The 23,952-nt window shown below is 40.6% G+C and overlaps 1 protein-coding gene across 1 annotated transcript in view; it reads right to left on the bottom strand.

The window, feature by feature from the left end:
• Nucleotides 1-4,473: 4,473 nt before the first annotated feature.
• Nucleotides 4,474-23,952, bottom strand: part of LOC126188572 (L-lactate dehydrogenase-like) — a 236,442-nt gene continuing 216,963 nt past the window's right edge. The window contains exons 6-7 of the mRNA XM_049930174.1: nt 15,738-15,861; nt 4,474-4,644 (exon numbers count right to left, since the gene is read on the bottom strand). Of these exons, the coding sequence (XP_049786131.1) occupies nt 4,474-4,644; nt 15,738-15,861 (295 nt within the window). The remainder of the gene's footprint in view (nt 4,645-15,737; nt 15,862-23,952) is intronic.

The raw sequence follows: 23,952 nt of genomic DNA, 5'->3' as shown, positions 1-23,952 counted from the left end.
GAAGTGACGAAAGTAGTGGGATATACCTCTTGGTACAGCAACTCGAATTGGCATAGGCTCTAAAAGTCGTTGGAAGTGCCCTGCAGAAAGACTGAGCCATGCTGCATCTATAACTGTCTACAACTGTGAAAGTGTTGCCACTGCAAGAATCTGACCACGAACTGACTTCTCGATTATGTCCCATAAATGAGCGATGGTGTTCATATGGTGCGATCTGGGTGGCCAAGTCATTTGCTGGAACTGTCCAGTATGTTCTTCGAATCAACCACGAACGAATGTGGCCCGGTGACATGGCGCAATGTCATCCATACAAAATTCCATCGTTGTTTGGGAACATGAAGTCTATGAATGGCTGCAAATGGTCTCCAGGTAGCCGAATATAACCATTTCCAGTCGATGATCGATTCAGTTGGACCAGAGGACCCAGTCCATTCCATGTAAACACAGCCCACACGATTACGGAACCACCACCATCTTGCACAGTGCCTTGTTGACAAGTTGGGTCAACGGCTTCGTGGTGTCTGTGCCACATTTGAACCAGCTCTGACCATCCGAAATCGGGACTCAACTGACCAGCAAAGGTTTTACATTCGTCTAGGGTCCAACCGATATGGTCACGAGCCCAGGAGAGGCACTGCACGCCATGTCGTGTTATTAGCAAAGGCACTCGCAACGGTCTTACGTTGTCAAAGCCCATTAGCACCAAATTTCTCTGCACTGTAATAACGGATACGTTCGTCGTACGTTGCACATTGATTTATGTGATTATTTTACGCAGTTCTGCTTGTCTGTTAGCACTGACAACTCTACGCAAACGCCGCTGCTATCGGTCTTTAAGTGAAGGCCGTCGGCCACTGCGTTGTCCGTGGTGAGAAGTTATGCCTGAATTTCGGTATTTTCGGCACACTCGTGACGCTGTGGATCTCGGAGTACTGAATACCCGAACGATTTCCGAACTGGAACGTCCCATAAGTCTAGTTTCAACTAACATTCCAAGTTCAAATTCTGTTAATTCCCCTCGTACGGCCATAATCACGTCGGAGACTTTTTCACACGAATCACCGAAGTACAAATGACAACTCCGCCAATGCACTGCCCTTTTATACCAAGTATCGGCGATACTAGCGCCATTTCTATATTTGCGTATCGCTATCCCGTGGCAATTAGTCACCGAAGTGTATACAGCATACGACTGCAGCTAGCATCTAACAGCGTCTCACAGACACTTCGTTGGAATCAAGACGGTAGCAACCAATGAACTTTCTAGTTTACACGAAGCTCTGAATATCACTTCAAGGTAAGCCGGCTATAGAGTGGGTGTTCAAATACGCCTCATTCGAAATGATGCACCAATCTTGTTTGTATTTGACCGGCAAAACCACGACACCATCAGTTAAGAAACTGGTACTCCTTTGCTTTTGTATGTCTAAATTTTCTAGATGTCTGACAATAGAATTCAGAATTATTGATTGCCGTTTCACGTTCCAAAAAATTCGCAATCAAAATCCGTTTAGTTTCCCAAAAAAATTGTCCTTAACGTCTCTGGCTAATCGTGTTTGTCGGGGCTTTTTTTCGGCTGATGTTGAGGTACTTTGAACCGTCACGATTGACAGCTGTTTTGTCTCAATGTTTGCATAGGAAATCCGTGTCTCATTGTAGTCACGAATCCGTTCAGTGGACACGCAAAAAATGCAGTCCTGAGCAGAAATGATTCGTTGTGGTTTCTGGTTCTCAGAAAGGAATTTAGGCATTCATTGAGCATAAAGCGAGAATTACTCTAATGTTTTATCCACGATCTCGTGCAAACAGTCCGAGAAATCTGTCTGTCAATTTATATATTGTAAAATGCTGAATGTCCTGACTTTTTCTGGCAATTTTCTGCACCAGTTACGTGATAACTACAGAAGTACTGTCACGTCCACTTTCATCATGAATATTTATCCTTCCACTCCTAAATGAAAATGCGCCTACCACAAAATAGCTTTACTCATCACATCCTGTTCATGCACCACACAGCTTTCGCCCAACGTTCATACGATACATTGTCACTAAAACCGCTATTACAGAAAGAATTCTGCATTTGTTTTTTCACTAGCATTGGTCATCTGAAGCGATTCCAGTTTGCGAACGAGAAGCAGAGTGAACCTCCAACTAAGGCAGGTACAAGAAGACTGGTGTATTCCAAGATCCAGACTACCAACTATTTCATTCCCTCCATGCTTTCCGTGTCGAAAGAAAATCGAAGTTACTTTTCTTATAGCCTTCAAACATTTGAGTTATAATAGCAAGTGATCTTATTGTACCAATATCGCAAAACACCGTAAAAATTATGATTTAAAATTTTTAACGATTACTTATAGCCAGTACCGTGTTAAATTTGTTTTCCACTTATCTACGTTTTGTGGTTTTGGTGAGACGCTAGGTTACGATATTAGCTATATTTAGGGCGCTCAACAGCATGGTCATCAGTGCTCTTATTATAAATCACCATACATAAATCGTGGTTATAATAGCGTTTATTCTCATTAGTACGTCTAACTATGTCGAAATGTGTGGTTCACCACTGACGATATCTATTTATCATGTACTGCGCCATATATAAAAATCCAACTATGACATTTGAAATATTCCGTTCACTGCTTCAACGATGGGTGGTTAATTAGTGATGAGTTTAGTGTAACTACAAGCTACGCTCGTATAGTCCATAATTCTTTTCTAATTATGCTTAAAAGGTTACTTATCTTTCGATAAAAATTGGCGTATCGAAAACATTTCCTGACTCTGTAAGTGTACACACGCACCAGCATTTTCGTAGTACAATAAAACTACACTGTTTCTAACTTGGGATGCTGTTTATTGGAAGGAAAATCAGTTGAGTTAAAATGCTAAATCTCGGTCGTATTTGTGGATGGCTGTCCGTTTAATATAAAACGGGGACCAAGACATCAACTCCGAGCTCATCGATATCCGCTTCTCAACACCTTAGGTAGAATTAGCTGCACTTGATAAAATTTTTAAATGCGCGTCAGACAGTTTCCACTGTCAGCTAGGGTGGTGCACAGGTCTATAGACAAGCTGAGGTTTGCCCTTGTATGAGCACATGAAACACACGTACGAGGAGCGTTCAATAGGTAATACGAGCGGTTTTTTCTCAGCCAGTTTCGATTGAAAAAATGTGGAATTCATTCTGGGACATCGTGAAATATTCCCGCTTCAGTCCCTATAGTTTCATGAAGTTTCGATAGGTAGCAGCGCCAGCGCAGCTTTTAAAATGGCGTCTGTAGCGGGGTGCATACCAAGCAAAGAGCTGTCATTGGGTTTCTTTTGGCGGAAATCCGAAGCATCGCAGATACTGAATGGTAGCTACAGAATGTCTACAGAGACGCGAAAGTGAAAAAAAGCACGATGTGTCGTTGTGCGAGGAGTCGGTCATCCTCGGAAAATGTTGCGCAAAGATGTCCGATCTCCGGCGTGCCGGCCGGGCGCACAAAGCTGCGACTCCTGCTTTGTTGGAGAAACGACTTGAGCATATTCGTTACCACAAAAATGCAGACGAACTTCTCCGTGACAACGCAAGGCCTCACACAAGTCTGCGCACCCGAGAGGAGCTCAAAGAACTTCATTGGGCTGTTCTCCCTTGGGCAGGATCTCTCATCTTTCGATTACCATCTGTTTGGCCGATGAATGATGCACTCCGCGGGATGCAGTATGTGGATGATGGGGAGGTTATTGATGCTGCAAGACGTTGGCTCTCACGTGCACCAGTACAGTGGTACCAAGTGGGAAAGTAGGCCCTCCGGCAATGGAGCGTTATGACCGACGTACTGAACGGAGATTATATTGAAAAATATGGCTTTGTAGCCAAAAGAAGGGGAATAATATGGAGTGTTGGAATCCTAAATAAAACCAACTTGCTTCCAGAATAAATTGTTGTATTACTTATTGAACGTCCGTCGTAGTTAAAAGAAGTTGTACTGAAGATGGTATTTTGAAAGCTTCACATACTGGTGTATCACTCCGACGGACGAGGAAACTTTGCATCATTGGGCAGTCCCCTGTCCTTAATCTGGCGCTCAGCATCACTTCTTTCGCAATGGTTTGTATGCGGTTCGTCAAGCTACGAAAATTGTAGCAACCACTTTTCATCTGATTTTGAAGTATTGGTCGTTGACCATTAATTCATGACTTTTTGGCGGAATGCCACTGTATGCTTGGATCCACATTTGCGTACTTTTATCTTTTCTTTATTTTACTCGCTTGTTTCTTGTGTGGCATTTTGGGATCGTGTACAGTACCAGTAGAGGAGCGCAAACAATGCTTTCGACAATGACTGACTTTCCTGCTTGCTTTAACAGTTTCGACATAGTGTGGGGAGCCCGAAAGCTTTCTATAAGAAAGAATTAAAGGAACAAGCTATTGCACAGTAGGTGTTATTAATGAGAGTTCACGGCAGCTGTACAGAGTGAGTGACGCTCAGGAGAGGTCGAGCCCCTCCTGCACTTCGTGCATGATGGTGGCGGAATCGTGCAACTGCTTCTTCTCCGTCTCCGTAAGTGGCTGCTTGACGATGTGCGTGATGCCTGTCTCGCCCACCACGCACGGCAGCGACAGAAACACCTCGCGGTCTCGCCCGTGCTGGCAACCCTGTAACATTCACCATCACATATCCATTGAAATATACTTCGTAATGCTTTTACAATGTATTTCAATGTTTATTACATTTTTTTACACTTTTGTAAGTAGGTACGTCATTTACGGTGCAACAAACGTACTGCCAGACAAAAAAGGGATGCACTTGGAAGATGTAGTCGGATGTCAATGTAACATCGTAAACGTAGGCACCAACTGCAGGTATGTGAATGATTACAGCTGCAATTCTTTGTAACTGATAGAACGGCCACCAGGGTGCATTAGTGTTGTGCGTGTTTAGTTTTGTTATTAGGTCTGTTAGGTTATATAGGTGGCAGGAATTGTGTCAGATGTTGAATGATCGCTGTGGAAGACACGGAATTGCCATGTACTCCAGTAAGACAACGTTGTCAGCAACTGGCACGAGTTCTAAACAGGCCTCACTATGGATCTTTATTTGGCCAACTGGTCGTATCGTGTAGTGTCCAGATTTGTGGGGCTTTTGGGTGTTACAGTGCTTGGCAGCGTGAGGGGAGGCACACTCGTCGTGGAAGTTAGTCGAACACGTTTGAATTGCATAAAGGAATAACGCACCAATCACAGTGTAACCCCTTCACATCTGCGTCTTCCATCCAATAACAGGTAATGGATTCCCCGCAACTTTCTGTATCATTCAGTACTTTTCGTCAGAGACTAGCAGCAGACAGATTGAGGAATTAATGGCCAATGTGTATACTACCATAAACGATACAGGTCAATAAGTACGTGCATTTGTCCTGCGACCCTTCTCGAAAACAAGAATGAGCTGCGCTTTTTTCAAGTCGCTAGATACTCTTCGTTGTTGGACGGATCTATGATAAATTGCTGAAGAAGGGGCGAAAGTTCTTTCAAAATGTTCAAATGTGTGTGAAATCTTACGGGACTTAACTGCTAAGGTCATCAGTCCCTAAGCTTAACCTGCCCACCCATGCCCGAGGGAGGACTCGAACCTCCGCCGGGACCAGCCGCACAGTCCATGACTGCAGCGTCGTAGACCGCTCAACTAATCCTGCGCGGTAAAGTTCTTTCGTATAATCTTTGTAGAATCTTGCAGGTATCCTATCTGGACCTGACACCTCTTCACTGCTAGGCGATTGTAGTCGCTTTCCTGTTCCGCGGTCGGTTATTTCAGTATCTGCCACTCCGACGTCCGTACTGAAGCGAAGCAAGTGCTGTATGGTGTGTGAGATACAGAGGCGAGCGAGTGTGCCGGGGCACTGCTAGTAGCGCCACGTCACATTAACGCGTCTGCGCATACAGCGCAAGTATTGCACCACAATTAAGTATAAATTAAAAGTCAAAATTTACATTTAAATCTTTGTTCATATATATTTTAGTATAATAATCTTTCAAATATCAAGTCTTTATGTATCTAGACTTGATAGTTTCCGTAAAATACAGTTTTAAGAGAAAACTAAGTGGTGCTAAATAATAAAGCCAGAATTTGGTCAGAATGAGCCTATAGAGCTCATAAATAAGTGGTGCAAGTATTAAAGTTAAAAAGCAATAATTATGACCGGAATCCACGGCCTTAGGAAAAATGATGGGCACTAAATAATCGACTTAGAAACGTAAAAATTTGTGTTAAGCTTCAGTTCACCCTAAAAATTGTAACTAAGAGCCCACGTTATGCTACCTCTTACAGTTTTTTAGTAATTTAATAAAAACCAGATCTGTAACTAAAATACACCCATTTGTAGTAGATTAATTGTAATGATAGAAAATTTTGGATTCAGCAGATAATAAAAACTGCTCAAGAATAGAGCTATACCAAATTTTAGAGTTGTAGTATTCATAACAGCTACTACATTTTTACAGAATGATGATGATCAATTGAAGCTAATCAAAAGCCATTTAGGAGCCCCCAATTATCCAAAGGTAGCACAATCTTACTGCTTACATAAAGGAATTTTGTTCCATAGAAGGAAGACTCCGCAGAATGGAAGGTGTGTTTTCCTTCACAGCATGTGGACTGCTGATACATTATGTGCATCTAAGATATGGCCATTGTGGGGCTCAGAAATGCATTGCTAAACTAAGTGAGAAAGTCATTTGCGATAACATGCATCATAGAGTAGCAAAAAGGCTGGCACTTTGTGTTATTTGTCAAAAGGTACGTGCAGTAAATAGCATAGTGCAAGGAGATATGCACCATGTAGAACTAAGTGAACACCTGGAGTTATGTGCAGTCGACCTTTTTCGACCCCTCCCGACCCATGTTTTTGTGGTAATTGACAGTGTTAGCAAATATGTCAAACTGTATCTGATAAAGAGGGCTAGTGTCAAAACGCTTGTAGACAAGCTAGAAAAGGACTATTTTGTGAAAATTGGCAAGCCAAAGAATCTCTTGCCAGATAATGGTCCTCAATTTGTATCTGAAAGATATTTAAGGTGTGTCTTGAGAAGACCGGAATCCGCCATTTTAGGATCTCGGCGCATTTTCCGCAGGGGAATATGAGCGAAAGAGTTATGCTGGAATTAAAAAGACTGTGTAGAGCTTACTGTGCCACGAAGCATTCGACTGAGGCTGATTAAATTAAAAATTTTGAAGAAATAACCAATAATCTTAAACATGATGCCACAGCTTTTGGTCCATGTGAGTTAATGTTTAATCAGGAACCCCGTAACATCATTTCAAGGAGTATGATTGATTTTCCAGTTCTAAATCAGAGTTATTTGGATGAAATGAAAGCAGAGGCCAGGGCAAATATACGTAAAAGAGCCTTAGATAGAAAGTCAAAACTAAAGAAAAATCAAAGAAAATTTCAGCGGAAACTAAATAGGTTATGCATGTTAATCACGGACTATTCACAGTAATGAGTTAACCTCATGCAAAAGCTTACCACTTGGAATACACAAAGAATAAAAAGGAATCAGGTCTACAAAATATTGTAGACCTGAAGAGATTTAAAAATAACAGTAACTAGTTACGGTCGGGAGTTTGCCACTCTTTGGCGTATACACGGTTTGGCGTACCATGCAGTCCCTGTTGGATGGAACTTTATTTCTGTTTCAATTTTCATTCTCCTCTTCTGTTCTGTATATACTAGTTGCTGTAGGTAGTCTGCCACTCTTTGGCGGATACACAGTTTAGCATACCGTGCAGTCTCAGCTGGATGGAACTATATTTCCGTTTCAAGTTTCATTCTCTTCTTCTGTTCTATCATAGTAAGTAACAATCACGTATGTCTTCATGTTGTATATATTCTATGAGGTTATAACGTCTTCTTAGTAGGTAATCTTCTTAGTGAATGGCAAAAGTAATTTTGGGTACCAATAAGAAGAAAAACATGGATAAAAATAAATACATAAAAATAAGATCTATAAAAAGGGTTAGTAACTACAATGATCGAGACACACTTTGAATTATGGGAAGTAATTGAAGCTAGGAATGCATTAATCTAATTCATTAGAATCGGCATAAAGTAATAATTTTATACAGAATAAGGTTGTCTGAAGAGCAAAAGGATAAGAATGTAATGCTCCTAGAGGCAAGTAATAGCGTTTTGACATTAATTAAAGGGAGATGTGTGGAAGTTGTGTGAGGATCGCACCAAGTGTGCAGAGAAATATGGAGGTTAGTAGGCTGACAAAGAGAAAAGGGGAGAAAGAAGTGTCGAAATAGATATAGTCTACTTTGAATAAGATTAAATGGAGAAATGAAGTAAGTAGGTTGAGATATATTATTAAATGGAGAATTGATTAATAATTTCCCTCACGTCACAATAAAAAGGTGGAAAACGCTTAATGTTGCTTAAGGCAGATAGTAAATTTAATTGGTAAAAATAGACAACAGAATCCTACAAATGTTGGGAAATGCAGGTCATAAAATATCGAAATGTTAACAATAAAAACAGTTTTTCTAATAATGTATACAACAAGACAAGTATACTAATCCGTACGATAATTGAACCAAACAAAAGTAAACTCGCAAAGGTTACTCAACCTTCTAAGTTAAAGCAACATCTTAGGTAATAAAATAATCGCAAATTTGCCAAAAAGTCACAGTTTAAGAATACAAAGGAAATTTGAATACATAAAAGCTATCGTTTATCAAAAGAAAGAAAGGTATGAACGCAAAGTTTGTGATTCAGGCTAAATTATGAATTAAAATGACTTTTTCTCTAATATAACTTATTGATAATTGTCTTTCTGACAACATCTCAATTATTAGAACTATTGCCAGAATATAGACTATAAATTGTGCTTTGTCCTCCCTTAGATGTAAGTTGAGAACAGAATCTGAGGCTATATTATCTGCTTCTCAGGGACATGGAGGCTGCATGAAAGACCAACTTCAATCTGTAGTGGAAATGGATGAAAGGATGACCCAAACTGCAGTGAAACATCCCCTTTCCTTTTTATAATAAAATAGAATGAAAAAATAAATGCTCCTCCCACATTTACAATCAGTAGTGAAAAAGTGTAGTACAGACGCCAACCTTAGAGCCTACGATAGTGGTGAAAAATATGAGTACTGTAAAGTGAAAAATTCATGACTGTTTCTCTTCAGGTAAGGACTGAAGAATTTATAAATGAAAAATAACAATAATAATTTTGTAACTATTGAAAAATTTATGTAAGGTTTCTATGTAAATTTTGTAAATGATTTAGTGAAAGTCTTTTATAACATATTTTCCAAGTGTGTATGAGCATGATTAATTTATATGTGTAGTAATAAGGAATTTTCAAAAGATCAATTTTATTTAAAATATGTAAACTAAATCATTAGATTGTTTGTTCTTTTGGATATTTAATTTTGTTCAAAAATAGAAGTTTTCACAAAAATAAATACAGGGTGACGAAGCAAAGCAAGTGCTGTATCATGTGTGAAAGTCTGACATACAGAGGCGAGCGAGTGTGCCAGGACTTACCCCAGTTCACTGCTAGTAGCGTCACGTCACCTTAAAGCGATTGCGCGTAGTGCGCAAGTATTGCACCACACTTAAGTATAAAATTAAAAGTCAAAATTTACATTTAAAACTTTGTTCAAATATATTTTAGTATAATAATGTTTCAAATATCAAGTATTTATGTATATTAACTTGATAGTTTCCATAAAAATGCAGTTTTAAGAGAAAAATAAGTGGCACTAAATAATAAAGGTACAAAACATGAATTTGGTCATAATGTGCCTATAGAGCTCATAAATACGTGGTGCAAGTTTCAAAGCTAAATAGCAATAATTATGACTGGAGTCTACGGTTTTAGGAAAAATGACAGCCACTAAAGAGTGGACTTAGAAACGTAAAAATTTGTTTTATGCTTCAGTTCACCCCTAAAAATCATAACTGAGGGACCACATTAAGCTACCTCTAGTAGCTTTTGAGTAATTAAGTAAAAACCAATTTTGTAACTAAAATATACCCATTCGTAGTAGATTAAGTACCTGTAATTTTAAGAGTAGAGAATTTTGGTTAAATCAGATGATAAACATACCAAATAATAGAGCTACACTACATTTCGGAGTTGCGTTTCAATAACAACCAATACAAGTTCTAGTAAAGGTATGGTTCAGAAGTAGCGATCTACAGTTAGTTCCACTATAAAAATTCTAGAAGGCAAAGTTTTCATTCAAGCGACCTGAAGCTTTTTCTGTGATTTCAAACAACTAAGCTAAATACATGTAAAATTAAGAAGATTCTGAATTAATTCATAACTAGATTATTAAAGATTATGTGTCCGAGACAGCGGTCGTTCTGAGCATACCTCCGTATGTTAAGGCAGTGGACAACAATTGTTCCCTCGGCCGTCCGCTGCGGCACCTATATAAATACAGCCCAGGAGGCAGTAGGGAGATTCACTTCGCACTCAGCCACTGTAAGATCCACGTCTGTTAAACGTCGGATCGCGCTCTGCTTCGGATGACGTCAGAGCCGGACTGTGACAAATAGCGTATTTGCGATAAAAACAGACAGTGAAATCGCGAAGACTGTACACAATCCTGGATCACTTAGAAATCGCCAAACTAACTGTTCGTGTGCCGTCTGTGAGAATTACAAATCCGCCTGGCAAGTGGTGAATATTATTTCCACTTTTAGGGCGAGCATTAATTCTGAACATTTATGTTGAACATTCAGTTGAGTATTATTAGTCAGGGCGAAAGACAATCTACCGTAGAGGTCGCCTCTGAACTGCTAGTTGTGCTGTTAGAGTAGAGATTTACTTTCAGCTGAACATAGTGAATTTGAAAGTGTTGTACGTGAGAAACTTTACTCAATTTATGTATTAACTAGAACTTTATACTTTCATTTAAAATCATATTCCTGATCCCGGTAAGTCAAAGGAGAATAGAGACATTTCTTTCAGTGGGCTGGGCCAGAATGTGGCCGTCCAGACTGGAAACTAAGGTCAGTATGTTTCCCTTCACTTTGTGGCTGACGATAGAGTTAGTTGTCAGGCTCGCGTGAATAAGACGGCGAACTGTAGTATCAATACCAGCGTCAAAGCATAAGAAAATTTGGCCTGCCAGTGTGGCCGAGCGGCTCTAGGCGCTTCAGTCTGGAACCGCGCGACCGCTAGTGTCGCAGGTTCGAATCCTGCCTCGGGCATGGATGTGTGTGATGTTCTAAGTAGTTCTAAGTGACTGATGACCTCAGATGTTAAGTCCCATAGTGCTCAGAGCCATTTGAACCATTTTTTTAGCGGTGCCTTGATCGGAAAACATAGACTGCTGATGAACGGCGTCGAATTGTGTTCAGCGATGAATCACGGTTCTGCATTATCCCAGGTTACAGCCGTTGCTGAATACGGTGGCGACCTGGGGAGAGGCATAGTTCTTACCATGTTTAGGAGAGGCAGTGCGAAGTTATTCTTGGCTCATGGTGTAGGGAGCCATTAGTTACAGTTTCAGGTCACGGCTGGTAGAGGTTGACAGAACTCTTATGACACTATGATACATCATGGATATCCTACGTTCTAATGTGTTACCTCTCCTCCAGTTGTATTCTGGTCTCAGTTTCTACAGGACAGTGCTCGTTCACACCTGGCGCGTGTCCCTGTGAACTGTCACGTGATGCTAAGCTACTCCCGCGGGCAGGAAGATCCCCAGATCTGTCCCTGATAAGGGCATGAGTGGTATCAGCTGGGACATCAACTATGTCGCACTGTCAGTATCCAGAATGCTTAAGACCAATTACAGCATTTGGAGTCAACATAAGCAGTTCATCCTTCCAGGGCAGAGGGGATGGAGCTTCATTTTGATACATGGGCTCATACTGCAAAGTTCTTTGTTTTACTCGATTTGGTAATCATGACAATACCGCATAAACTCTCAATCCCTGGTGTTTCATTCTGTTCCCTGCTCGCCCTCTGAGTGCTTCACATTTTTTGCCAGGCAATGTAGCTACTTATACTGAAGTCAAGTAACTGTATCAAAGTATATATATGATATACAATAATTACTGTCGAAAACTAACACAAACTAAAACCATAACAGTCGCAAAATCGTTCCAGTAAACATGTGTCCACTAAAAACCATTTACAACACTTTTGCGGATGTGTGTTTATGAGCCATCATTATATTCAGCACGAAATATACTCCTGGTGTAGAAAAAAAGATTTTTAGCTTGAACTCATATTTCCTCCAGTCTCTCAATATCGGACGTACTTCTTTAAGTGAATATTATTGATGCATTGCGCTTATATGCCAGTTCTCACTGGTGAGTTTGAGCTTGGGGAGTACCTTGGCTGTCCTGTGGTTTGCCCCATTCATATCCCCAAGATATGATTACCAAATGTGTCAAATCTTATTGTCACAGAACATCCATGTCTGACTGGCAAACACGTGATGTTAACCAAAAAATAAAGATGCTAAAAACAAATTTTCAGGAAAATATTTTGGAGAGTATGAACAAGATCTCAACGTCTCTTCATAGTCCTATAGACGAGTATTGCTTTCGCTTACAGCTGTTTGCACTTTGCAGTTAAAAATCTATCAAAAGCACTGCCAGATATGAATTATTTACTTAAGAGTACCAATAAATGATAGTGGTTCGAATTATAGAAATTTTTTATGGACTTTGATTCTTTGAGATCTTGTTCATACTCTCCAAAATATTTACCTGAAAATTTGTTTTTAGCGTCTAACTAGACTCATCGCCTCCCTTCTGCAGAATCGCAGGCTCTTCATCGACTTTCAAGAACAGCATAGTCGATGGAGACAACAGCAGAATGGTCTCCCACAAGAAAATGTTTTGGCTCCAGTTCTGTTTAATGTATACACGAACCACCAACCTATACCCCAAACACCTGGAGCTTCTTATATGCTGACGACTTTTCTAGCCACCCAGAATACAAATTTTAAATCAGTGGAGAAAACCTCACGAATGCCCTTGAAGATCTATCCGGGTACTACAACACAAACCAGCTTAAACGAAATCCTTCAAAGATCCAAGTGTGTGCTTTCCAATTGATAAACAAGGAAGCCACTCGCAAGTTGAAAATAATATGGTTGGGGGTCCAACTGGAACACTACGAGAGTCCAAAATACCTAGGAGTGGCACTTGATAGATCTTTCACTTTCAAAAACATTGCATGAAATGCAAGTCGAAAGTTTTCACCAGGAACAATCTCCTACAGAAACTGGCCTGATCACAGTGGGGTAGTCAACCTGAAACAATCCGAACATCTACAACGGCACTATGCTCTTCTGCGGCAGAGTATGCCTGTCCTGTTTGGTATAATTCAACTCATGCCTAACAAGTGGATATAACTGTCAACTAAACCTGCAGAACTGTAACAAACTGCTTGAAATCCACTCCAGTCGAATAGCTTTACCACATCGCAGAAATAGCACCACCACCTGCTCAAAGAGAGATAGCTGCGAACAAGGAAAGAAAGGCAGTGGAACAGGAAATTGCCGATCCTCTGTATGGGCATGAACCGCATCCTCAACGATTGAAGTCAAGGAAGAATTTCCTTAGGACATCAAAGGAACTTAGAACCAGTGCTGAAAAAGCTAGGTTGCAACTATGGAGGACTACGACCTACCTTCCGCCTGGTTGGAAAAGAGTTGTTGAAGCTTTACCTCTAGGCCATGATGTGGAATGGACACCTTGGAAGTCCCTGAATAGACTGAGATCCGGAGTTGGCAGATCAAAAGTTAACTTGGAAAGATGGGGATACACTGATCCAAATGATAGTCGGTGTGACTGTGCAGAAGAATATACAGCTCAGCACATGCTTCGGTGTCGATTGTGCCCAGTCTCCTGTAGAGAAGATGATCTTCAACAAGCAACAGGAAATGCACGGGAAGTGGCCAAGTTTTGGTCAAAAGTAATTTAATCATAACTGTGTAAAATGTATGTACATGTACCTGTATGTTTTTTGTGAACCCGAGAATAATAACTGGCAAAAATTTTAAAAAAGTGCTTCCCAGCGGGGTCAGGGATTTTCTCTGCCTCGTGATGACTGGGTGTTGTGTGATGTCCTTAGGTTAGTTAGGTTTAAGTAGTTCTAAGTTCTAGGGGACTGATGACCATAGATGTTAAGTCCCATAGTGCTCAGAGCGATCTAAATCTTTTTTTTTTTTTTAAGTGCAAGAAGTATTGGTGATAGCTGTCTGTGAGATCACAGCACACATGACATCTGTGTACCAGCAGCTGGCGCGTTCGTTTTAGAGGACCATCAACATTTTCACAAACCGTCATTAATAGGTTTAGATCAAACAAATCATATCTTCACATTATCGTTGTTCCGCACCTTTGGGTGGCTGATGATTGAGGTCATGGCTTCCTACCTTCAATACGCCCCATCAAGTAATTTCTACATTCGCAATTTTTTCTGATTTTCAAACACATTGTTTGCAGTGGATTGTAATAGCACTACCACAAGTTTTTGAGGCAAGTTTAGAAGTACTTTCACTTCGTACTACTGAAAGTTGCCTGTTGTAATCTGCAAACCTCCAAGTATCATATTCTGTGTCGTTGCTCCTGCTTCTGCAGCACTGGCTTGTCTTAACTGAGATATTTGAGGCGAGCACGGACTTAGCCGAAGAGAACTGAAAGAAGCCGCATTGACAGCATGGACTGTAAGTTCGATGGGTCCATAATTTCTTCGTTCTATTCTATTCTGTTCTGGCTCTGGTGGTGTGCATTTGCTTTTGTGTGTTACGATGTGGTGATAAGTGTGACTGCTTGATACTGTACGTAGAAGGGAAGACATTGAGGTATGGACGCAGACTTGAGTTTGTATAAGTGAAGTTACATTGAGAATTGTACACAGCATTTCTCCATGTGTCTGCATTGGAAGAAGAGATAATGTTTTCGTAAAACTGCGAGTCTGGCGAGCCATATTAGAAAAGGAGGTTCTTTTTGTATGGAAGCAGCATCAATTGTGAAGTGGGACTAGCGGTTATGACTACCGTTTAGCAGTTCCCATTCTCTTTGTGCAATGTATATAATTCATATTCTATTCGAGCAAACGTGTTTTTCATTCACCGAAGGTTTCTTGCATTATGTTAGTTTCACGAATACTCTGTAGATAGTGTCTTTGTCTCATCGTGGCTATGGATATCATTTTGCTTTTGTGTCAATAACTATGCTATTACGTGTAAAAATATTTGTATCTCATGCGTTTAAATAATCATCAAATATTACAAAGTCTCTTCCTTTTTTTACACATCGTTCCCTCTTCTAATTAAGTACAGCTGTACATTTTTTATAAAGTTTGTCTCTCAAAGACATGAGGCTAGGTGCATTTACATCGCACAATGGAGGTTATTAGTTACCATCTTCCGCCATCAATATGATCATTATTTCCATAAGGATTATTTTCATAACATACATTTATTTCAGGTTCCATAAGGTAAGTTTACTTCGAGAACTTCAGGTTAGCAAGTTGTGGGCCAATATTTATGATTGAAATAGGGCATTTTCATCAGAGCAATTTTCTGTGGTACTTTAAAAAACTAGTGTCAATGCTACAAGGCGACAGATAACGTATACCATGCCCTTTATTTCGTGCTGGCACAATGTTCAACAAAAAGCAATTTGATTCGCATCTACTTTACATTACAGAATTCAAAGTTTATATAGCACATGGAGTGAGAAAAGCAGCGTATAGCTTACCTTAACATACGTAGAAAGAGGCAAGACTTTCATAGCGTTGCTGAGGATAGTGGCGACGATGTCTGCAACACTGCATCCGATGCCCCAGGACGTGTAGCCCTTGAGCTTAATGATCTCGTACGCGCTGAAACACAACATGAAGGTGCTTGCTATGCAAACTGTAATTATGACGTGGAGTATTTTAAAAGACAATATTCTTATAATATGCCATGAAAATATTATGATTTTTCTTGTATGTCAAGAGTAGATATTGTGACGTTATGAGGCGCTGGTTGGGTATTTTTCTTTGTATTACAGTTTAGTTTTTTCCGGAATTCTGATCAAAAAAAGGATATTAACTGTTCACTTTCGTCTTGTTCGATATATTAAGGCGTACTTGAATTAGGTGCGCGATAGGTCATTTTGTCTGCACGCTTTCGATGTACAAATTATTCTATTATATTGAAAGCTTGGACAAATATTAGCCTCGTTGTAAGACTAAAATTATGCCATTACTTGTAATCGTGATAATTATCATCCTCAATATTAATCCTTTTGACATTACGAGAATTCTTGTGTGGTATGATGTTTTTGCCGACTAATGGAAAGGCATTAGGGCGTGCATCTTCGGAAAAAAATTTAATTCCATTATTTGCTACTGACTATTGAATTTACCGCTAGCTGAACAATCTGGCGCTCATAGCGCAGTGTGTGACTTGATACTGCCACCAAACGTAATAAATTCTGTTCTCAAACCTAAAACGAAAAAAATAGTACAATTAATTTCACTAAAACTGGGTGTCTCTGAGAGTACTAAATAATAATTATATGTTGGATGTAGTTTATTTTGTAAACATGCGAATATGAGTAGTAAGGCTGCTGTCTGTGCAAATAATAGTGACATGGAGTAATAATACATTTCATCTTGTGCCACCAAGCAATTCCAAAATTTTAATGCTGTTTCCGCAACCTATTGTCGCAATATATGATATAACATGTTAAGTGTGACGCAGCAAATGAAATCCTTCCAATATTCTGTAAAAGTAACACAAAGAGGGAAAGCTGATTCTATTGTATTATTTATTGCAGATGTTCAACACAGAGTAGAGTTAAGGAAGCGTTATCTGAACGTTTCTTTGGAGGCTATTTTCCATGTTACTAAAACAACAGTTATCCAAAAGTTTACTGCCACAGCGTTGAATGTAACAGTCACGACCGTGGTTACTGCTATAGTAAAATGTTCAAACAGTGTAAGTGGTCAAACTACAGAGAATATAAAATAAATTATACAAATATAATAATATATAATTATATAAATATAAAAATTAACAGGATGGTTGATTTGATGATCCAACGAATAAATACCTTACAACTCATCAAATCAGTAGGTCTTCCCACGAAGGGTTGGAAGAGCCCGTTCACCCATCATAGCAAGATAGTGCATGCCGTTTCCAGAAGCACCACATACATTGCAAAATCGGTTTTGAGGCAAAACCGAGTTGATAATTGCTTTACGTTTTAGAGTTCTGGTTCAACTGAACTTATTGCCATATTCCGACTGCTCACAATGCCTCTCATAACTTTGTGTGGCTTTGAAGTTTTGGTGCTGGTCTAGGCAGCACATCATGTGCACAGACCTACTGCCATCTTGCCTTTGTTGTGGGATCTTATTACCGCCATTTTGTACATGTGGACATCCCATATTCCAAGAACCTTACACAACTGTCACAATTAGGCCAGGCTGTGGCAAGTAACTCTCACCTTGTGCAGAAAGAAAACATGTTCGCACCAATACCCAGAAAAACTTTCACGGTACCAAAGTCCATCTAATACCTTTCATCTCTTCAGAAATAAACTAATTACCCCAACGAATTGCATCTCTTGTCACATGTCCTGCTATAAACGAAATCTGTTCCAGTGCTAATTAGAATACCAGCAGCACATTCGTCAACTCCTGGATGAATAATTTTGGTTGCACACTGCATTAATGTAGAGTAATGAAATTTCGGGAATACATTTGTCTAGGTAACATATTTAAGTAATTAAACTTGCAAGATCACAGGTCATAATGTATAGGACTGCCAACACATGGCTTCCTCAGCGCAAGATACAGCATTAGAAATGTGAAATGCTGGTACATTAATAACTGCTGTAACTGCCAGAATGTTGATTGCAAGCACGCAGATGTACATGCAGTGTGTTGTACAGGTACCGGATGTCAGTGTGAGATGGAGTTCCATGCCTGTTGGACTCACAGTTAATGCTGTTTGTAGTCCGCAGCTCGTGGTCTTCGGTAGCGTTCTCGCTTCCCGTGCATGGGGTCCTGGGTTCGATTCCCGGCGGGGTCAGGAATTTTCCTTGTCTCGAGATGCCTGAGTGTTGTTGTGTCATCATCATCATTCATCCCCATTACGGCCGGAGGAAGGCAATGGCAAACAACCTCCACTAGGACCTTGCCTAGTAGGCGGTGCGAGTCTTCCGCATCGTCCCCTACGCTTCTCGGAGTATGGGACCTCATCATCGTCAATGCTGCTTGTGGATGAAACTCGCTTTGTCTCATGATACTTCATTGTGCTCGATTGGAGACTGATCTAGTGATCGAGCAGGCCAAGACAACATGTCGACACTTTGAAGAACACGTTGGGCTACAACAGCAGTATGTGGGCAAGCGTTATCGTGTTGGGAAACACCCCCTAGAAAGCTGTTCATGAATGGCAGCACAACAAATGGTTCAAATGGCTCTGAGCACTATGGGACTTAACTTCTGAGGTCATCAGGACATCACACACATCCATGCCCGAGGCAGGATTCGAACCTGCGACCGGAGCGGTCGCGCGATTCCAGACTGGAGCGCCTAGAACTGCTCGGCCACTCCGGCCGGCCTCTGCTGAGGTAACTAGCGAATGCTGGACCAAACGTTGCAAGGACTGATCATTTTCTTGGTCAGTTTTGACCAATTTCTAGTCTACAGTGGTGTCATGCGCCAGTTGTACACAATGAAACGACTTACGCGCTTTTCGCCCTACAACAGGCTTACTATTCATGTCGTATCCATGGTTACTAAAACTAATAGGTTACCCTTGCATAATATTAGTGCTAATAGTAGACAGTTCCGCACACATAACTTCCTCATATGCAGCCCGCTTTACCTCTCTCTATTCCGTGAAGGTGTGATAGATTTTTCATTTGCTTTTTAACTTTTTCACGAGTTTTAGCTTGGTATCTTGTGTGTGTGTTTAAAAAAGTCTGTAGATAACACTAAGTTCTTAGTTGTCATTAGCAATAATAACTTCTAATTTTGACTGACATGCTCATCTATTGTACTCAATATTGAGCAAACTGTTTTTCTGTGTCCGGTTTCACTTCTGGTTTCAAGTTACAAGTTCCAGTTGAAAGATGTGTTCATACAATGGTGTCCACAATTAAAGCAACATACCGCTGTTTTCCCGTCCTTTGTCTAATTCACGATATAATCAGACAAACTGTCAATATATGTCCGTATGACAGTGTTCTGCATGGATGATGGCATTACGGTCAACGGACGACCACGCCAAAGATGGCGTCAGGGTACCTACCGAACGGGGTAGTATTTGCCGCATAGTCCCAAATCCACAATCGCTGTGTACACAGTCACAGACGGCGCAGTATAGCACAGAGAAGACGCCTACCACACTCTCTGCAGTGGAGGGCCGTGGGAAGAATGGAAGCACATCAGTCGCAAGCTCATGTGGCCCGATGGCTTAATATGAATCGTTCTGTTGTTTCTCGGATGTGGTGACAGTTTATAGAGACCAAAACTGTATACCGAAGACCAGGACAGGACCGACCACTTGTGACATCAGAGAGAGAGGACCGTTATTTTGCTGTAAGGGGACGACGTTACTGCCTTAGTACTGTACGGCAGCTGGCATCTGACCTCGCAGTATCCACTATTCGCGTTGTATGAGGCAAACGGTGTACAAAAGGGTTCAGAAGAGTGGCTGTATGAGTACCTCTGACGCGTCTAGAGTGGAGTCGTCAACAAGCCACCTGGTGGGCCAATGGACTTTTTACAGGTGAGTCCTGATTTGGTCTGGAGAGCGATTCTGTTCGGATTCGCATCTGGAGGGAACGTGGAACGCCATTTTGGGACCCAAACATTGCGAAAAAAGACTGACATCGAGGAAGATCCGTAACGGTGTGCGCAAGGATTACGTAGACCACTCTAACAGCTCTTCGTGAAACTGCACGGGTAAATCTTCAAGGTTTAACTGGTGTCAGGTATCGTAAAACGGTCTTGCGACCTCACGTGCTGTTGTTGCGGGACGCTGTGGGCCCAGACTTTGTACTGATTGACGATACAAATAATGCTCGACATCACAGACCACGAGTTGTTTTCTTGGAAACGGAAGATATTGCGCGCACGGCTTGGCCTGCTCGCTCTCCTGATTTGAATCCCATAGAGCATGTCCAGGATGCACTAGGGAGACGGGTTGTATCACGTCAGCATCCAACAACCACTTTTCAAAGACTTGCGAGCAGCTCTGCAGAAGGGATGGGCGTTATTGCCTCAACGTGAGATAGACGACATCATTCACAGCACGTCCCGACGTTGTAAGGCCTGTATTGTTGCCAGTGGTGGTCGCACCCATACTGAGCACATTAACAAGTTCTCGGAATATATGTGCAAATCCGTTAAGTTGGAAACTACCGTTATGTATGTTACAGTTGTTTACGTTCTGTATTCTTTATACTGTTTCTACTGTACTATAACTTGTTTACACTGTTTTGTGGCAAAATACAGGCAACCTTGCACAAATTCCATTTGTTGCTTTAATTTTGGACACCAGTGTACATTAAAATTTTTTATATGTGCATTGCCTTTTTTCAATTCAGATTTGAATTAATGAGTGTCTCGATTAACGACAATGTCAATACAGTTTATTCATCCGGAGACAGTCTGTTATTGACATTTTCATTCTACAAGTGTTATGAGTACTACTAAGTACTGATTCGCTCTCCTTGAGCACAACGAGTTCATTTTCAGTGGTTCCAACATCATCTCTAATTCGTGTTTAATGCATACTAGGACTGAAAACTTCTGTGATACTGACCTCATCTTTATTCTATCAAGATGAATATTATCTTCCTTGTCACTCTGCGGTGTAAAATCTACTGTCTCCTGCACTCAGCCATTCTGTTCTGGTATTGTTACAATAGCATCCATCAGCTGCAAAGTGGATTGGTTGAATTAGCTTTCGAAGAGTCTCTCTATCAGCGTCCAGCTACAGGTTCGTGGCCGGCCGTGGTGGCCAAGCGGTTAAAGGCGCCCCAGTCTGGAACCGCGCGACCGCTACGGTCGCAGGTTCGAATCCTGCCTCGGGCATGGATGTGTGTGATGTCCTTAGGTTAGGTAGGTTTAAGTAGTTCTAAGTTCTAGGGGACTGATGACCTTAGAAGTTAAGTCCCATAGTGCTCAGAGCCATTTCAACCATTTTCAACAGGTTCGTGGATAGTCGTAAAACTCTCACTCTCTGGCTGTTAAAGGGCAGCTACCACCTGACTGCACTGTTCTCAGTGTTGTTTTTAAATTCCTGTCACGTTGAGAATGCTACACAAATGCTTCTACTCAATGCGTAATGTTGCAGTACTCACACCATTTTCCGCAACGCAGTGCACCTTTTTGTAACTTATTTCACATATCAACTAATGTTTATACATTGATCTCTTCCAGTTATGTAAAAAGTACAAACATCCAAAGGCCTTCTGAAAAAGAATTCTCTGCAGCCATGGTTGCCTGAGTTACCGACGTGCATCGTCTACCGCTACTATGTACCCACCCATGGGTTGCTGACACCCAGTCCATCAGCAATGCTGATGTCGGCTAAAACGTACCTAACTTACCTGATCTGCAACAGGTATGACTACCTTTCAATGAAATACTGTGCCTGGGCAGAAGTTGGCTGGCCACAAAATAAATAACCAGTGCATATGGTAAAAAAAGACTATATCGTTGACGCTCTGTGTTCCCCAGTTACGTTGATGTACATCAGTAACAACTCCATATCAAGGGAAATGTGTAGCACACCATAATTCCGTAAGCCTTCACGGAAGCTAAAAATTCAAAGTAACGTAACTTTGATGAACCAGCGAAGCTAGTGGGATATCGATAAATCAAGCTGCCACGCCGGACTTTATACGTTAAACTCCAAGATGGTTATGATACTGCTTAGCACTGCCCCCCACAAAATTCTCTATAACAGTTGAAATTACCCATTCAAGCTCTACCGGCAGGTCGTCTGCAGATATCTACCCGACACTGAGCATACACACAGTAAGATAGTAAGTATAGTCTTCCTTAACCACTCCTAGAGTCAGATATGCCTCAATAGCATGACATCTAGTTGTTGCCGCAGTTCAAAATATAACTTCTGGGCACCAATTAAATAACGTCACTTCGTACACAATTGTACATGGTTGTACTTGACAAACACCAGATAAACTAACAACAAAGCTCACTGCACTTCGGAGGTTGAGCTGCCACCAGCCACATGGTCTGTCCTCAGCTAGCACCCATCACGATCTGCCGAGTTGAAGATAGCAACTTTTTCTCTGCCCATTACGTTTCACTTTATCTAGTACTGAAAATTACACAACTTTTATGAGCCACAACAGTAACCGATGCTTGTACTCACTTGGAGCCCTTCTTGTGATAATTGTAAGATTCATTTGTCAAATACAAAAGGTATTTCTACGGAACGACTGTCTCTTCTCTCCCACCCTGCAGGACCAAGGACGAGCCCATCCTGCCGTTGCCGAGGGGTTTCTTTCTCCTTCAACTGCATCTTACTTTTTAGTTTTTACAGAAGTATTCCTCTAGAGCATCCGAGACGCCTTTCTTCGCCCTTTTGGGATCTAGCTTCCTCCCATTTCAGCAGACGCACTCTTCTTCGATCCACACCATTCACCCTGCGTAGCAGTGTTCAGTATGACTGTCGCCTGCCTCCCCGAATTTTGAAGCTTCCGTCAGTTAAAAATTACATAACTCTCGAACCAGACGTCGTATTTAGACGTGTATTACATCAACTAATTCCAGACTTCCAACAATATGTTTTGCGATCTGTTCTCCAACAAGTTATGATTTTACTTTAGTTAATACATTACATAATATTAGGTTCAGAAAAGGCCATGAACAGGGACATACCATGTTTCTGCCATGTCTCAATCACGACCACACCAAAAGATGCCTCTTCCACGTCTGAAGAACCACCACACCCAGAAATTTCAGCACAGGTTTGTACTTCAACAGTATTTTGTGGTCAACACAATATAAATTTCTAAAATGCTTATAAATGTGGACAGCTATTTGAAGATTACCATCTTCAAAAGTGATAACAGTGCAGTTCTGTAATAATCTGAATTATTAACAGTAAATGAATAGGTGGCTTTATCTACAATATAAGTCCGCCTGTGTCTTCCATATTTGCGTTATTTCTAATGGTGTCATTGTTCTGTAGACTGTCACTATTTTCCACTGGCTGCTTTCTCCCTTTGGTACCGTTAACAATGGCTATGATACAAAAATCTATTAATATTTTTGCCAGAAGGTTTAACAATTAGTTCTTTCAGAAAAAGTCGGCTACATTAGTAAATATCTAAAAAAATTACAACACTTCAAGATTAAATTTATTGGTTTGTCATTGTAAAACAATCAAACGTTTATGAAGATCTCTCTGACTTATTTCTTTTTGTACAAGAAAGATGTAGAAAATTGCCATGTCACTATTTTTCATGCTGGATATTAATAGAAAATTAAAAATTAATAATGAAGGAACTTGTGATCAAAAATAACTTAAGGACTATAAATGAAATAAATCATTGTATCTTCTAGGTTGTTCGCTATAGTGCTTTACCCATAATTTCTGTGTGTTAAAGTAACTTTAATTCAGAACTTTCAGAACTCAGACTTTTAGTTAGTAAAAAAGTATCAAGCGAGCCATCACTAAGTGACTGTTTATAAGTCTAAGTGTTTCTATACAGTCACAAATAGAAACACGGCACCTATAATCTGTTAATTTCAGCTAGTAACTAATTAATATCATTACGAACGAAAATAATCAAGAGCACGATGAAGCAAACTTGATAGTCCATATTTATACTTTAAATTAAGTGGATTAAAAAAAATGAAATTAAGCAGTTCATGGGAGTTCTTTAAAAAAAATTCCTCCTCCTGATTCCCATCTTGTCCAGTTATCAC

This window comes from Schistocerca cancellata, chromosome 5, assembly GCF_023864275.1.
Source record: "Schistocerca cancellata isolate TAMUIC-IGC-003103 chromosome 5, iqSchCanc2.1, whole genome shotgun sequence".
In the NCBI taxonomy this organism is placed as follows: Eukaryota; Metazoa; Arthropoda; class Insecta; order Orthoptera; family Acrididae; genus Schistocerca; species Schistocerca cancellata.
Note: the sequence above shows the minus strand (reverse complement) of the source record. Positions and strands in the feature narration are given on the sequence as shown.